Below are 16,873 nucleotides of genomic sequence, written 5' to 3'. Positions count from 1 at the left end.
GGTAAACACTCATACCTGGAGCTACAAATAGCTGCATGCTTAAATAAATACTTGTAATCCACAAACCGCGATCGAAATCTCTGCTTGGGAGCCTCGCGGTGGATTTCCTCAACTTTTCAAATGGTTTAGCTTCTTCCGGTGGCAACATAAACCCAATTTCACTGCGTTGCCTTTTAAAAAAAAAAAAAACCGAACCTGCGCAAATGAAGTTGGGCCAAATTCCTCTTGAATACACCCGTGCTGTGTTTAAATGAACTACCTTGCCCTTTGCTTTTGGCAGCCGAATCTAAAACCAACGATGTCTCTTTGGAACCCGCAGGGTGGTAAACATTTGGAACTGGGAGGGGAGTGTGACGGGGTGGAAAAATAAAAGGTAAAAATTTGCGAAACTGAGGGACACAAATATATTATCATATTTCAGTTAAAAAAAACCCATCTTTTCTTCTGTGGTATTTGGGATTGAACTTCCCCCAGTCGGACATGACAAAACAGCAGTGTTTCGGGAAGGGCTGGTAGAAAACACACGATTCGCTTTCAATAACATTTTCCCACCAAGTATGTTGAGAATGAACTTTGAACTTTGACTTTACTGGCTTGTAGCCTGGCAGACATGCTGGCAGATTGTTTTAGAGACGTCATTAAGTGTTGTGGACCCAAATGCCACGCCTTTCATGGAATTAGTCAAATAATGAGCTTATTAAAACCAACAAACAAAAACAAGTCAATTACACAGGCGATAAGATAAGATCGGGTGGGTGTCTTATTCCTCCCTGGAGGGATTGCCAGCTGTTACAGCACATAAACTCATTAAACAGATTGACAATATACAAAAAAAAACCGCTAACAATAACCAATACACCAGTTAACCCCTGCACCAACAAGTCAATGGTACCTGCTGAATGATACTCGTGGAAGCAATGCAAAACAAATTAAAAAAGGACTAAATTCGCCTGTGTCGCCATTATTGTTGCGATTGTTTTTGACAGCGGCGTCGGACGTATTTTCCCAAACGCCCTTTTTAGCACGCCGTATTCCGACCCTTCCGAGCTCCCGTAGCATGGGATAAACACTGGGCGGGCGTTTCGCGGGCTTTCCTCCCGGCGGACGATAGCGACGCACACACACACACACACACGTACAAACACAAACGTGTTAATATCCCGCTGCGATGAGTCTGTGGGTGGACAAATACAGACCGACGTCCCTCGGGAAGCTCGACTACCACAAGGACCAGGCTGCTCAGCTGAAGAACCTGGTGAGCAGCGCCGTGACTTCGACGTGAGGCGCGCCAGGCCTGAGCCGCCGGCCCGACGTCGGGTTAGCGCGGTTAGCTCAGCGAGGTGCCCAGCGCGGTCCGGCGTTGTAGCCAAGTCGTGGCTTTCGTTGCGGCTAAAAGTTTGTCAAAAACCATGTCAGTGAGAGCGAAAGTGCCACAGTGACGTTTTCTGTGCAAGTAAAAGTACGTGCGCTGATATAACGGAGCCTGTGACGCTGATAAAAGTACTACCGGTGCTGTAGGTTTTTCTCCCGCAGGTGTGTGCGCGCTCATGCAGCCTGAATATGATTTACAATAAATTCTTGAATTAGAATCGGTTTATATTTACATATAGACTGTTGACGCCTTTCTCTTTGTGCTAATTGTCTGTGGAGAAACGCACCAAACCTCACCAGAACTTATTTTCTAGACAAGGCACAGACAATGAGCATAAAGGAAAAGCTGTCAACAGTCTGAAAGAAAAAAATCTATAATAAATGAAGCAAAAATTGTAAAATATATACAAATAGCCAAAAAAGGGAAAATAGTCATATATATATACACACACACACACACATACACATGACTGGAGTAAAAGTCAAACTCGACATACTAATGTACTTAAGTACAGTCAGAATACTTGTACTAAGTTACTTTCCACCACTGGTTGTATGCGACACATGAGTGTGCATATTACATATAAACTGCAAAACATACTAATGTTTTGGTTTCAGGTGCAATGCGGCGACTTCCCCCACCTGCTGATGTACGGGCCGTCGGGCGCCGGGAAGAAGACCCGCATCATGTGTCTGCTGAGGGAGCTGTACGGCGCCGGAGTGGAGAAGCTGCGCATAGAGCACCAGACTATCGTGGTAGGAAACAGAAAGATCAAATCATCCATGTTGACATTGTGACTGGTGGCCAGATGCATCCAACAGGGTTCTGACCAGGTCCTTGAGGCGCTTGAATTTTGTCCTCAGAATTGTGAGCACCGGAATACTTGGAAAATAGCCCCCTTTTTGTCCTGAAGTGTTTGGGGTTGGGGGGGGATGCGAGCATTTCCCCCTGGTTTTTGTTATTCAAATCGCAACGTAATTAAAAAAACAAAAATCCAGAAGTGCTTTTACAACAGATGATGACAATGAAATGTACATTTTATCCATCGTCATTGGAAATAGACACTTATAATAGTAGGTGACAATGAGATTAATAAGATATAAACCGTAGGTATACGAATATAAATGGACATTGAGACTGACATTATAGTATGTATTTAATTAATTAAGATCACATTGAAAATTGATTATTTGTTTTGCGTCCTTGAAAATTAAAACAGAGTGCCTAAAAAAAGTACTTTTTGTAACACCAGAATGAACCCTGATCCAATTACAGAGCAGCTAATTATATCATAGCTTTTTTGTTTCCATACTCTAGGCCCCTTCAAAGAAGAAAATTGAAATCAACACAATCGCAAGTAACTACCACTTGGAAGTCAACCCGAGGTAGACTAGTATAGACGAGTGCCGTCTATACTTTCTGTTAGTGTCCGCCTAGCGCAGCTCACTGGTGTCTCTTCTGTTTGTTTGGATCCAGCGATGCAGGAAACCAGGACCGCGTGGTGATCCAGGAGCTGATCAAAACGGTGGCTCAGTCCCAGCAGATACAGTCCAGCACGCAGAGGGAGTTCAAAGGTGTGAAAGTCTGTCTTCAATATCATGCTAACCAGGGGTGCACATAACCTTTTTTTGGTCTGGTTCTTCGGGAAGCACTAGGAGATGATGTTTAGTACTCGCCCTTTATAAAACAAGTTTGTGTGTGCAAACAGCTCTGACCCGTGGAGGCATGGACTCCACAAGACCTCTGAAGGTGTCCTGTGGTGTCTGGCACCAAGACGTTAGCAGCAGAGTCCTGGTAGTTGCGAGGTGGGGCCCCCAAGGATGGGGCTCGTTGTTCCAGCACATCCCACAGATGCTCCATCGGATCAGGCCCTAACCCCGGCCATCCAGTTGATGTAGAAGAAACATGATTCATCAGACCAGGTCACCTTCTTCCATTGCTCCATGGTCCAGTTCTGACGCTCACATGCCTATTGTAGGCAATTTCGAAGTTGGAAAGGGGTCAGCATGTGCACTCTGACTGGTCTGCAGCTACACAGCCCCATACACAGCAAGCCACGATGCAGTGTGTTCTGACACCTTTCTATCATAGCAGCATTAACTTTTTCACCAATTTGTGCTACAGTAGCTCTTCTGTGGGATCAGACCAGACGGGCTCGACTTCACTCCCCACACGCATCGATGAGACTTTGGCGTCTATTACCTTGTCACCAGTTCACCGGTTGTCCTTCCTTGGACCACTTTTGGTAGGCACTAACCACTGCATACCAGAAACACCCCACAAGACCTGTCGTTTTGGGGATGCTCTGACCCAGTCGTCTAGCCATCACAATTTGGCCCTGGCTCAGATCCTTACGCTTGCCCATTTTTCCTGTTTCCATCACATCAACTTCAAGAACTGACTGTTCACTTGCTGCCTAATATATCCCACCCCTTGACAGGTGCCATTGGAATGAGTGTGAGTGTACGTCTTCGTCATTGCATTGTACACATTCTCAGTTTTGGATATACTTGAGCTGGCCAACTGAATCAAATAGAACGACTTTTTACTGAGCTGTCAAACCTTTTATCACTAGTGGAGCTCGTGCACTACAAACAACAACCAGAGCAGACTCTGGTGACAGCGATGGATGCACAGTCCAACACACAATTTTTAATTTTGCAGGTGTTAGTTTGTGCGCACTCCTGATAATAACAACCAAAAGTATGTGTTAGTTCCGGGGTTCTTGAAAAACTACTTGTGACACCACCTGTCCGTTTGGTCTCAGTGGTGTTGCTGACGGAGGTGGATCGCCTCACCAAGGACGCCCAGCATGCCCTGCGTCGCACCATGGAGAAGTACATGGGGACCTGTCGTCTCATCCTCTGCTGCAACTCCACCTCCAATGTCATTGGACCCATAAGGAGCCGTTGTCTGGCTGTGCGGATACCGCTGCCCAGCACTGAAGAAGTAAGATGGCAAGGGATGCGCTGTTGTCACTGACCAGAGTCTACAGGGCTCACACTAAATGTTCAAAGATTCAAGGGGCTGTTTCGCAGATGGAGTTTAATCTAAATTGGGACTAAGCTAATCCTACTTAAATTAATCCAGAATTTAAAAAAGGTCTTTCTAAGACATTGCTTAATTTAGGATGATTGAGTTCTAGACTAGAAAGTCCTAAACTAAGGTAATGTAAAGGATTAATCAGCTTCTTCTGTCTGGTCTTAGTCCAGATGATCCATTTCCTCTATTGTCAAGGTCGACCTGGAGGCCCCACGCCCAATAATCCAAAGATAAACCTGCCTCTGGTCAGGTTTAATTTAAGCTTCACTTAGACTAGCTCTGATCTTCCTTCTGGAAGTCAAAAATGTTTTTAACCAAGGCTAGGGTAATTCAGACTTTTAAACCAAGACCGAGAAAGGCCATTTCAGTTGGTCCAGATTAAAATGATTATAGTTAGTCTACGATTAGGCCTGATCTGTGTCCGCGAAACTGCTCCCATAGTGTGATAAAATGAGTTTGCTCAATGCTACGAATTTAATAAAACTATTTGTCATTCAAATATCTTGTGAGAAATCTATCAGTTCTCGGACGAGTCTGAGAAATGTTATTGAGCTCTATTTTGCAATTGAGCTCTTGTTTCCTAATTCACTTTTTTTTTTTTTTTCCTCTTTATCTGCCAGGTGTGCAGCGTTCTGTCCGCAGTCTGTAAGAAAGAAGGGCTCCTGCTCCCATCTGAGTTGGCCAAGCAGATCTGCGAGAAGTCCGGTCGCAACCTTCGCAAAGCCCTCCTGATGTGTGAGGCCTGCAGAGTGCAGCAGTAGGTGTTCTGTCCGCCCCAACAGAGTGTGGTCATGAGGCACGTGGAGTGCAGTCACACTACCAAGTGCACTTGACTGATCAGTCACGCTTCCCTTTTCAGGTACCCGTTCTCAGCGGACCAGGTTGTTCCAGAGACGGACTGGGAAGTGTACCTCAGGGAAACGGCTAATGCCATTGTCAGCCAGCAGAGCCCTCAGAGGTGTGTGTGTGATAAGCTTCATCATGATATAATTTAATGCATTACAATCATTGATATCCTTCAGATATTTATATTTGCCGATATAACAATATTGTCCATAATAAGGTCACTATTCTGTTAAATTCAGGAGTCTGCAAACAACGTGAGTGGATATATTTTGCCCAGTAAACACATGTTTGTTTGATACTGTGACAAATGTACTTGATGGAAGTCGCTTTGGACAAAAAGTTTGCTAAATGACGTAATGGTAAAATGTAAAATAAAATTAGCAGTAATTGCATCACTTAACTCTACTAAGGGCCCAACAATCCATCGACCCCGATTGTTACCCAGCTAATCTATTCCTCTCAAATATTTTCAAATTTTATGCCCATTCTAGGCCTTCTGTGTTCATGGTATTTTTTGTCGTTGCTTGTCAGTTGTTTTTATGTACAAGTATTACTCCCTATTTGCGGTCTTTTGACCGGTTAAAAGCTATAACATCATGAACCCGAACCCCCTTGCTTTTGTTTCAGATTGCTGGAGGTACGAGCCAGGCTCTATGAACTGCTGACCCACTGTATCCCTGCTGAAATCATTATGAAGGTGGATGTGTACAGCGTGGCAACCAGCTTCATCACTGAAGGCTTGGGTTTCACATTCCAACAGTTACCTCATGTCCGGTTTTGGTGTCTTGACGCTTTCCCTTTGTCCTGCAGGGTCTGGTCACGGAGCTGCTGAATAACTGCGACGGCCAGCTGAAGACGGAGATCGCCCACCTGGCGGCCTTCTACGAACACCGACTGCAGCTGGGCAACAAAGCCATTTACCACCTCGAGGCTTTCGCAGCGAAGTTCATGGCCATCTACAAGAAGTTCATGGAAGACGGCCTGGACGCCATGATGTTTTGAACTTGGACAGGATTCTAGTGCACATTCGCTCACCACACAGGCTTTCAGACTCCCACCCCTAAACTCGGTATGTCAATGATTCACTGTGTCCACTTGAGGGAAATAAAGGTTTTGCAATTTGTACAGCAAGTGATTCAATGTAGGTACTCCTCCCAGACGGGCTTCTTTCCCTTTCCAGTGTGGATCCAGGACTAGGGGATTGATTCCTATGTGAAATTTGGGCCTGTGGGGCTCACCGGGTAGAGCACACCATGTACAAGGCTGAGCCCTTACACAGCAGCAGGGTTTGATTCCGGCACACGGCCATTTGCTGCATGTCGTCCCCTGCCAAAATGCAAAATGCCCAAAAGAAAGACATTTGGGTCTGTGAAGCACTTCAGGACTGTTCTGTGTTTAAGGGCTATATAAATCAGTTCATAAAAAAAAAAAATCAATTTCTGGAGTCCTCAGATCAATAATACATTTAGTCAAGAGCTTATGAACATGTATCAGACATGAAATCCATTACAAATGGTTAGTTCACTGAATATTTATCAGACTGTTTACAACATTTACACGAGTCAGATATTCCACTAATAGGCATTATTATAAATACATTGCACCTCCATTTTCCCACAAATGTCTATAATCCTAAAGTTAAATGGAGCAAGAACATGAAGAACTGAGCTTTGGTCAGTGCATGACTTTAACACATAGTAAACTAATTTACTATGGAATAATTCAGTGTCAAAAACGTTAATATGCATCGGAAGTCCACGTTAGAAAACTATTATCATACGAGAGCGATACCATTCCAGCTGTCGGGTCTTCCCATTGCTATTAAGCAAAATATTGGGACAAAAAAGAGAAAAATGTCAGTGAAGACAGTCAAATGTGGGACACCAGATCAGTAACTTGTTGATTACACTAAATATGTTCCTAATGGAGTTTACCTTAACTCTACACTTGGCTCATCCTATTTAGCGTTAATCGCTGCAGTACTTGGTGGCATTACTGTTCCCACTGGGATTCAACATTGAGACATTCATGGACGTCAGTTCCATGAAAGTTTACAAAAAGAACAAACCGAAATATGAAAGCGCGACAACGCGTCCTCAGTAACAGTCCTTGCGTCGCTTGGCCGCGTAATAAATAATGAGCCCGAGTGTGATCAGGACCCCGGAGGCCACGAGCATCAGGAAGCCCAGCACGGGCCTCTTGGCCAAGACGTGGCAGCCCAGGCAGGGCTGGGGACGGCTGGGACACTGCTGGGCCGGCGTTCCCTGTAGGGGGAAGCCGTTGTGCCGGATGATGTTGCGGTAGTTGGAGAGGGAGGCCTTCGTGATGACCTCGTCTTGCACGTGGCCGTACAAGCCGAAGCCCGGGTCTCTCAGGTCGGTCAGGGCGTACGCAAAGTACCCCTTCAGGTTCACGCCGTCCAGAGTGTAGGCTGAGGAGGGAGCCGAAAAGAGGGTAGAGAGCTTGGAAATGGGTTAAACGTATATGCACATTTAATATCATAGGTCGAATTTGATGCACGTTGGTTGCTTTAAAATAAGTGTTTCTTTGTTCCTTTCAGAAAACAACATGGGAGGGACATGAAGCTGAATTTGCAATATAGCGGGGCATAGAGCTACAAGGGAACGAACACCTTGTATTAAAGGTTTTCATATGAGACTTTAGATCAGGGGCCTCAAACTACAGGCCAGGGGGGCCACATCCAGTCCGTAAGACAATTGAATGTGGCCTGCTACATGGTTATAATATATTGATAAATCTGGCCCGCAAATATTTTTTCCAAATCAATGCTTAATTAATCCACACAAATGGACTTTATGGTTTTCGACAAAAAAAAAAAAAAAATAGATCATACGATAGATATTTCACTCATGTCTGGGAGAAAAAACAAAAACAGGCTGGTTTTCCATTGAAATTCAACACTGCCCCCTAAAGGAAGACAACCTGGCCAGTGGCCAGTTAAAATGAATGTATTAGTCGTTAAAGTGATAATCTCATATTTGTTACCTTATTTAGCTGGCACTTTATAACAAACAACCATTCGATGTATTTGCGTTATGTATCCGCTACTCTACACGCTGTTTCCATTTTTTGGTGGCGGGGTCCAGGGTCCACCCAACACAGACGATCTTGTGGATTTCCACTTTAGCGTCACTTAAAGATCTCCACATTTAAGCCTATTTTAAAGTGAATATGATCATACCACTTTCCTATGCGGCCCGGGGTTATTTGTCGTGTGTGATGAGAAAGCATAACTTCGCTGCCGGCTCCAGGTCTGCGCAACAACAACAACAACACGGTGCTGTGTACACAGCCCGCAGAGACGGCACGCGGCTTTGCAAAGGTCACTGATTACCAACTGGCTGTATTGTCCCTCAGTCACTGTACCAACGATGAGGTAACTGTACAAACCAGGCACCCTGAGTGCCAAACCTCCCAGCCCTGAAACCTTGCTGCTTTAAACACGTCTTCATGCTGTGCGTGTTTCCAGTCAGCTGATCGTCCATTTAGGGGTGAGCGAGACAAATTCCCGTCCAATGATTAAGCCTCAGCAGGACCTCACGATGAGTCCGGTAAAAACACATTGTACGGGCAGGAATATTAGTCACACTTCAGAATAGATTAGAGCTGAGAATGACAACCGTTTGCACGGATGAACAAATCAATAGTTTACCATGGATTGGATGACAATACTTAGTTATAATACGCATATTGGTTTTTTCGAGTAGTCAGTCATGAATAACCACGTTACTGCAAAATCGAACGTCGTGAACAAAAAGTATTCAATGGAAGAAATGACCACAAATATGCCCTTGCCCTTGGTCAAAACCGCACGTCACAGACATTTTAAACCTCCGCCCCCCAAGCAGACTCACCTTTCAGGGCCTCGTTGATGTAGTTGTACAAGTAGTAGACCCTCAGGCTGTCTTTGAAGCGCGCCGGGTCTTCCCGGACGCCGTTGGTCATCACGTAGACGGGCACGTCGCCATAGTGCGCCTTCACCTTGGGCAGCGGATCAGTGCCGGTTAGTTCACATCTCACTTCAGAACCATGAACCGCTTTGCCTAATCCCAGTTAGTCTGGGGGGGGCGCATGAACCTGACACCTAAAAATGCTGTTCTGGAACCGAATCCCTCAAAAAGTCGGAAGACCGTAATGACTTTCGCCCTGCCTCCGTCAATGCTTACCCAGTTGAGGGCCTTCCTCAAGCCCCAGGGCACCACGGGGCCCGAGGGGATAGGGGGCATTATCCAGGTGGTGTCTACCATGTGCTGGACTTCCAGCATGGCTGTGTAGGTGTACCTGCCGGGATAGAAGACGGGGGGGTTAAGAGGAACAAAAACGACCGGTGCCGGTGGTGGTTCATATTTTCTCCTAAAATTCGATTATGACAGTCTTCTGGGAGGGAAACTGTGAAAGGATGGAGAGTGGGGTCTTACGTGTCCTCTTTGGCGTGGGTCACCAGCTTGGTACAGTAGTGGCTGATGGCGAAAAAGTCATACGTTCCCTTGACCAGTCGCCTGTCCTCCTCATTGAACACTGGTGGACTTGAGAACCAACAACAGCATTGACATATACAAGTCAACTAGGGCTGCAAATGCAGACTTGAGAATAGTGTTAACACTAACAACGAGATGGTTAGAGAAGTTAAGATGGAACGTCAAGTAACAATAGGAAGGAATAGTCATATGGACGTATGGACAATAGACTACCCGCTATCGTCCATACGACAGTCATGGGACGCGGTTCTGCCTCCCGAAACCCGTGCGTTTAAAAGCCAAATTAGGATTTCTACCCAAGGGAGTTGAGCTGACGCAGCCAGCTCCTCATGCCCACGGGGTAGTCGCCGCTCCCAAAGATGGGCTCCGCAAACCAGCCCACGTGGAAGTCCAGGACCCTCTTGGCCGGTTCCACGTCCTCGCGGGTGAAGGAGGCCGCCGGTTCCACCCAGTCCATGTGCAGGGACAGGGACACCTTCGACAAAAATGATCACACGCCGACGCCCCGAAAACAAAAGGTGTGGTTTTACAAGACGGGCTTTTATCTGCCCAAGAAACACCAACACGTTGAACACCGATCCTCAGGTATTGGGCTTTGTTTTGCAGGCCAGTGTCCTTACAGGATGTTCAACGCTAAACAACAATCGAGAGACGCTGTATGTTTTCAAAGGACCAATGATTCTTTTTTTTTTTTTCATCTAATCTGCAAAAATGATCATTTTGGGCTTTAGTATCTTTGTGATTTCAAACTGGGGATGATTTGCAACAGCCTCCATTGCAGTTTAGAACTGCACGGATGGCCAAACCAGGAATGCATCGTTGCACTTTTCATTCACTGTATTGATATTGACTGATGCAGAGCCCTGATCCAATACATTGTCTAAAGTCAACATTCTAGACTAAACCAGGGGTTCCCAAACTGGGGTTGGCGGCCTGCTACGGGTCTGTGAAGGAATTGCAAGGAATTGCAGGGGCCCTCAACCAGAACACGGAGTACTAAGGGGGCCTTGCCACCAAAGAGTTTGGAAAACCCCTCTACTAAACTGGCTCAACTTTGTGAGCTTGTTTCACGAGAACATAATGATTGATTGACAGACTACACAACCGATCCAAAAGCCAACTTGATGTTCCGATTTTTGTTTTTTTGGACACAGGGAAGCATGTCAGATATCCGTAATGGGCTCAACCAGAAGACCCCATTTCTTTACACCAACATTTGACGTCTTTGACGCGGCACTCGGTACCCTGATTTTTATCCCGATGGTCTCCGGTAACAACGCTATATATGTGAGCCCTCAGACCTGGCCCCCCTGCGTGCGTCTGAACTCCTTGTCGTAGGTGTGCCAGGCCAGGGCGTGGGCCCGCAGCATCTGATGCGCCTCCTGGTAGCTGATCGTCTCGTCGTTGGGCTCGTTCAGCGTGATCCACAGCTTCACGTGGGCACCCAGCTCCCGGAAGCAGAGCCTGGCGTAGTCGGCGAAGGCCTCCGGGGTCTCCCTGCAGAATCACCAAAACGCATCCATCAAGAAGGGAGAGCTCACAAACACAAAGGCCTGTGTGTGAGCGTGTCACACATACCGCGACAGATTTCCTGCGTATGTATTTTGGCCGAAGTGTGAACCAGCAGCTTTGATCCACCATTAACAAAATGATTACTTTCTCACTGATCCCTGCAGGTTGAGTGGGCAGAGCATGGCCAGGGTTGGACTACCACAGGACATGAAGTCACTGAAGGTAGATTTATATAAAAAAAAAAAAAAAAAAAACACTAACAAAAGGCACATGTTACGATAACATAACCACCATGTACCCACGGCTGGGCGATATTGCCAAAATCAAATATCGAGACGTTTTCAAAAATCCCAATATCAATTATTTGACAATATTTGTGGGATGACTATTGGTGCTTTCATAATGCATTAAACACACAAGAAATATTTGAAAAGCAATCATTAGTGATGTGGATATTATGACCAAGCAGGTAGTAGAGGACCATTGATTAGAATGGCTAGAACAGTCTGTCAGGGTTCATTCTGGCATTACGGAATGAAATTCAAGTATTATCAAGTACTATTATTTCATTTTAAAGAACTTCACGCAAAGCAAAAATAATCAATTTGTGATCTTTATTAATCAAAATATAGTACAACCTTGTGCCATTGTCTATTTATATATATATATATATATATATATATATATATATATATATATATATATATATATATATATACACACACACACACACACACACAGTATTTAATATTAAATTATATGTAGATAGATAGATAACATTTAACATAATATATAATTCATCTCATAGTCATTTAATCTTAGTGTCTATTTCCAACCATGCTGGATTAAATTTACATTTCTCTGGCACAATCTATGTCATAAAAGCGATTCTGGAAATGTTTTACCAAGGTCACGGTTTGAATAACAAAACCAGGGGGGATATCAGGTTTTCAATGATTATGTTTTTTTTTTTCAAGGACTGTTCAAGCACTTAGTAAGAATGTCATTTTTCTTTTCAGAAAATGGCATTCATTTTCGATTAAATCGCGTCACGGTATCGATATCATATCTATCCATCTATCTATCTATCTATCTATATATATATCGCCCGGTGTATCCTTTGTGTTAATTGAAGGTAGAAACGTTGAACCTTGTACCTGTTGAGCAACTTGTTGTTGGCTCGCAGCGGGGCCGGCAGGCTGGTGAGGGGATGGGTCTGGTGCCAGAGGGTGACAACAGGCGTGACGTTGGCCTGGAGCAGCTGGCGGGTGAAGCAGCGGTAGTAGCCCAACAGGGTGGTGTTGGGCTGGGCCACGCGGCCCGTCGGCACCAGGGCCGACCAGTTGAGGGCGAAGTGAAAGTGGCTGACCCCCACCTGCACGATCTCATTGACCTGAAGGAAGATTGTGGGTTTTATTTATGTTTACATTTTAGTTTGTGGGTGGGTGGGAGAAGAAAGAAAGAAAGAAGATAGAAACAAATAGATAATACTACAGATGGATAAAATGGATGACATAGGATAGACAGCTCAGACAGACAGATTTTAAGGGACAGGCCACCCCCCCCAAAAAAACGGACCTGTTGGCGAACGGTGGCGTAGTCGGCGCAGTGCGCGGTGCGGCGCACGGGCGGAGCACGGAAGCCCTCCAGCCGCTTCAGCTCCCCACTGCTGGAACGGTTCCACAGGTACACACTGGGATCGGCAAACTGGGTGGGCGTGGCCTCCACCTGAGAGGGGGAGTAATAGGTTGACTCTTAGCCAAGTCCTAGTATAATCACCGTGCCTGTGTTTTTCATCTTAGCCAAGCAGAGGCTGAGTGAGTTTATTTGGCTTATGATTAAAAGAAGGTTTACAATTAAACAGACGGACCATTTGACCCGTGACTCGTTTTAAAATACAAAGTCAACATCTTGTCTTTGATCGGCAGGATGCAATGACCAGCCAGTCAACGGTCATTAAATATGTGGAATGAAACTTTTTTTTTTGTTTTTTTGTTTTTTTTTTTTTTCTCTCCACGCAATCAAATTCACCTTCCTGCCTGTTTGCCAATACACCACTACCAAAACACAGCCTTTTGAACCAGCAAGATATGAATACCGTCGTCCGAGTGAGCGCTCTAAAGCTAATACCTGGTTCATTTTTGGCACACACACACACACACCTGTATAGAGTTGGCAGATATGCCCCAAGCGAAGTCACACGGAAACACCCCCTGGCCCGGTCTATTTTCTGGAAGCTCCGGGAATCCGTTCCTTTGGATTAAATTCCTACGGCGAAAAAATATATATACATGTATCACACTTTACGACGATACATAGCTCTATTGGACTAGATATGCATTTTCTCACAAGGTACGCGCTACACCCTTGTACTTTTTTTTTTTAAACTATATTATTTTAAGCGCCCTGGATGAAAAAAATCCCTTTCAAAATGTCTCAAAGCGGTTTTAAAGACGCCGAAGACTGGAAATGGTAGGAGGTAAGAAAAGCACCTGTAGAAGGTGGCGGAGGTCTTGGGCTCCCTCTTCATGTCGGGAGCGTTGAAGTCCACGTAGTAAAGTCCGCCTCGGATCCCGTATTCTCTGTGCCACTCGAACCCGTCCAACAGGGACCAGGCCGTGTAGCCGATCACGTTCACGCCGTCTATGCTGACGGCTTCGCAGGGGGCAGACGCGGTTAGAAGGGTTAGAATCGCCACCGCCGGGGAAGACGTTGGGGCTGCGCTTTGTGCGTCTCGGGACACGTAACATTGACAAAGGAATCGACCTAATTGGATCGTGACTTACACTTCAGTGCATCTACAATGAAGCCCTTGAGGTAGTACATGTTTTTGGGGTCCTCTGTCTTGGTGTTGCCCAGAACATACCTGCAATAGTAGGTCAGTTGATACACGATCCAGATATACACGCATGAGTAGTATGGTACACTCCAATGTGCATGTTGACTGAAACAAACCTACCATCCGCTTTGCACCACAAAGATGGGCGGCCTGTCGTACTCCGCGTTGACCCAGTACAGCAGCATCCTCAGGTCCAGAACCTCCAGCTGCCCGAACTTGAGGGTGTCGTTGATGAGGTGGAAGCTGAGGACCGCCCCGTGGGAGAGGGCGAAGAAGTCGGCCGTCCCCCTCACCCGCTCCCTCTCCTCCGGGGTGAAGGAGGGCAGCCGCGGGCCCAGCCTGTCCCTCATGCACGGCGGGTAGTCGCCGTCGGTGAACAGCGGCCGGGCGAACCAGCCCACCACGTGGTCCAGGGAGCATTGGCAATCCCTCAGGCTCTCGCGCCGCGTGAGGCTGGGCTTGATCCAGTGAGACGCCAGGGCCATGGACAGCTTGCCTCGCTGCCGGGGCCGATAGTGGCGGTTGTAGAGATGCCACACTGCTGCGTGGGCCTGTAAGGGCCATGTAAAAAAATATATATATTCTTGGAGAACTATCTTAACACCAAATCATCAGCCAAATCTTTTGACACACTTGCATGAGGGTTAAGGGTAACCCCAACATGAGATGAGGATGGCTTTTGTTAAATATTTCTGACCTGAATCAAATGCATGACGCCCAAAAAAAAAAAAAAAAAAAAAGGGAAAGAAACAAACCTTGAGGAGATTGTGTCCAACCCTGAATGGGAGGTCCGGATCGGTCTTGACGCCTGGCGCCAACACCCCCGTCCCGTAGCCGTGCCAGGCCACAGCAAACGGGTTGTCTATGGTGATCCAGTACTTCACGTCGTCGCCGAAAGTCTGGAAACAGAAATCCGCGTAGTCCCTGAAAAGCTCCACCAGGTCGGGGCTGCTCCACCCGCCCAAGGTCTGCTGGAGGTGGTTGGGAAGGTCCCAGTGGTACAGGGTCACCACCGGCTGCACCCGGCTCACCTTCAGCCTCCGGATCAGCGTCCTGTAGTAGTTGGTGCCGATCTCGTTGTAGCTGCCGCGGGTGCCGTTGGGGAAGATCCTGGACCAGGAGAGGGAGAACCGGTAGTGGCTCACCCCGAGCTGCTTCAGCGCCCGGATGTCGGCTTGGGTGTTGTGGTAGCTGTCGCTGCCCACGTCCCCGGTTGCCTTGCGGTTCCCGCCGCGCGTGAACGTGTCCCAGATGGAAAGGCCCTTCCCGTCCTTCTCGAAGGCTCCCTCCACCTGGTAGGCCGCCGTGCCCACCGCCCACATGAAGTCCTTGGGGAAGGTGTCGTGGAGGAAAGCCTTGTCGGCCGGGTAGGGCAGTTTACTGAATCTGCCCCAGGTTTTCAGCCCATCCTGAGGTTTTGCGGCCGTCCGGTTCCACCCAGAAGCCAGGACCAGAAACGCCAAGAGGCCCAACACAACACCACGCATGGTTTCCTTCCTGGCGTCGCCTGTCTGCTTCCTTTTGCTTTAATCGACGCCTTCTCATCGAGCTATTGAACGCAGAAGTCCCGGTTATGAATTCATTTGGATCTGTACCTAACCATGCTTGAAGGCTGTTCTGTGAAGCGCAGTGCAGGCAGGAAATCTATTAATGATTACCCGAAGGCACTTTACACACAAAGGCATTCAGGCACAACACCAATGTAAGAGCCCAAAAAATGTTCCTTTTCAAAGAAATGCCATTTGTCTCTCAGGATTGATGAACGGACCCATAAAAAAAAGGACAGAATTGATAATCAGAAGGAAAACTGTACCACCGGTGTACTCACATGGCCGTACATGGAATTCTTTGTTGCTCTTCTGTTCATTTAAACCGTCCAAGCGACTGCGATGCTTCCTTTTAGCTCCAGCGCCAGCCCGACTGAACGGAGCAGAGCAGAATCTAAAACTGCCATCTGTGGCATAGGGCCCGCATCCATGGCCCAGGTGGACCTAGGGACGCATTATGTTCCCAGTAACGCCGCCATTATCATGCAACACATCCTTACGTAACAAAATTATCTGACACACATAATCTCATTCCCGATGCAGCCGGGAGGTTGAGAGACAAAATGATGGATGCGTTTCACACGGATCCCTCAAGTGCAGTTAGGCTTTGCAGGGCGGGGGCAATGGTGAGAGCATTATGCAAACACTGGCATGGCAGGCGTTGTACCCTGGGCGATCCCATCACTCCTCTCTCTGTCCCGCTCTCCGACTCGGTTGCTTGGAAACCCTTGCTTCCTGCAGTCGGCCACCATCCTCCGTCCGACACCAGAATAAACAACTTCAATCGATGGCTAAGTCTTGGTGGATGGTGCCTGATGCACCAGGAAGGGTGGTCATGGCCCGTCAGCTGCTGCAACTTCTAAACTGTTGGCAGGAGCATTTTGCTGCCGTACAGGTCATATTTTTGAATTGTGGAACACATGCCCCTCATTCATCTGACCGATAAATTGGCGCGTCCGAAACGTTCTGAACGATTCACGTCAAAAGTCTTGACTGGGGTTAAGAATGTTCCGGTGTCCTTCAATGTGAGGATACTTGGACCTCTGGGTGAAATGTGATGCCGTTTCGTCTTTAATCAGGCAGCATTACAACCTCTACATTCAATGCCATAGTTAGTTAGAGATTTATCGGAACTCAGTAACACAGTGCATCGCCACGGCGATGAAAAAAGCGGCAATTTGTAGCCTATTCTATTCCCTGAAGTAGGGGCTAAAAA

The 16,873-nt window shown here is 46.8% G+C and overlaps 2 protein-coding genes across 3 annotated transcripts; one reads left to right on the top strand and one right to left on the bottom strand.

The window, feature by feature from the left end:
- The first annotated feature begins 1,091 nt into the window (after positions 1 to 1,091).
- On the top strand, positions 1,092 to 6,385 carry rfc3 (replication factor C (activator 1) 3). 2 transcript variants are annotated; one of them, XM_080014037.1, is made up of 9 exons: positions 1,092 to 1,255; positions 1,990 to 2,124; positions 2,690 to 2,757; positions 2,849 to 2,946; positions 4,140 to 4,321; positions 5,035 to 5,171; positions 5,274 to 5,372; positions 5,888 to 5,957; positions 6,071 to 6,385. In XM_080014037.1, exons 1-9 carry the CDS (start codon positions 1,169 to 1,171, stop codon positions 6,260 to 6,262), a joined length of 1,068 nt encoding a protein of 355 aa, XP_079870163.1. In that variant the 5' UTR covers positions 1,092 to 1,168; the 3' UTR covers positions 6,263 to 6,385. The 2 variants fall into 2 exon arrangements, with proteins under 2 accessions (XP_079870163.1, XP_079870162.1); XM_080014036.1 differs by having other exon boundaries at positions 1,990 to 2,127.
- An 815-nt stretch (positions 6,386 to 7,200) lies between these two features.
- kl (klotho) lies at positions 7,201 to 15,597 on the bottom strand (the record flags this gene model as incomplete). The annotated part of the gene is made up of 13 exons (XM_080013490.1): positions 7,201 to 7,691; positions 9,136 to 9,262; positions 9,448 to 9,562; positions 9,700 to 9,807; positions 10,056 to 10,234; positions 11,061 to 11,256; positions 12,429 to 12,664; positions 12,850 to 12,999; positions 13,434 to 13,539; positions 13,764 to 13,926; positions 14,058 to 14,137; positions 14,231 to 14,661; positions 14,866 to 15,597. The coding sequence occupies 13 exons, from the start codon at positions 15,595 to 15,597 to the stop codon at positions 7,357 to 7,359; spliced, it is 2,958 nt and encodes a 985-aa protein (XP_079869616.1). The 3' UTR covers positions 7,201 to 7,356.
- Positions 15,598 to 16,873: the final 1,276 nt, after the last annotated feature.

The sequence above is a fragment of the Zeus faber genome, assembly GCF_960531495.2.
Source record: "Zeus faber genome assembly, chromosome: 14".
Lineage (NCBI taxonomy): Eukaryota > Metazoa > Chordata > Actinopteri > Zeiformes > Zeidae > Zeus > Zeus faber.
The sequence above is the reverse complement of the archived record's forward strand: the minus strand, read 5'-3'. Positions and strand labels throughout refer to the sequence as shown.

Coding starts and splice junctions, on each gene's coding strand:
- rfc3 (XM_080014036.1), top strand. CDS start 1,169: ATGAGTCTGTGGGTGGACAAATACAGACCGACGTCCCTCGGGAAGCTC. Junction 2,758..2,848: donor CACTTGGAAGTCAACCCGAG/GTAGACTAGTAT, acceptor GTTTGGATCCAG/CGATGCAGGAAACCAGGACC. Junction 4,322..5,034: donor CGCTGCCCAGCACTGAAGAA/GTAAGATGGCAA, acceptor TTTATCTGCCAG/GTGTGCAGCGTTCTGTCCGC.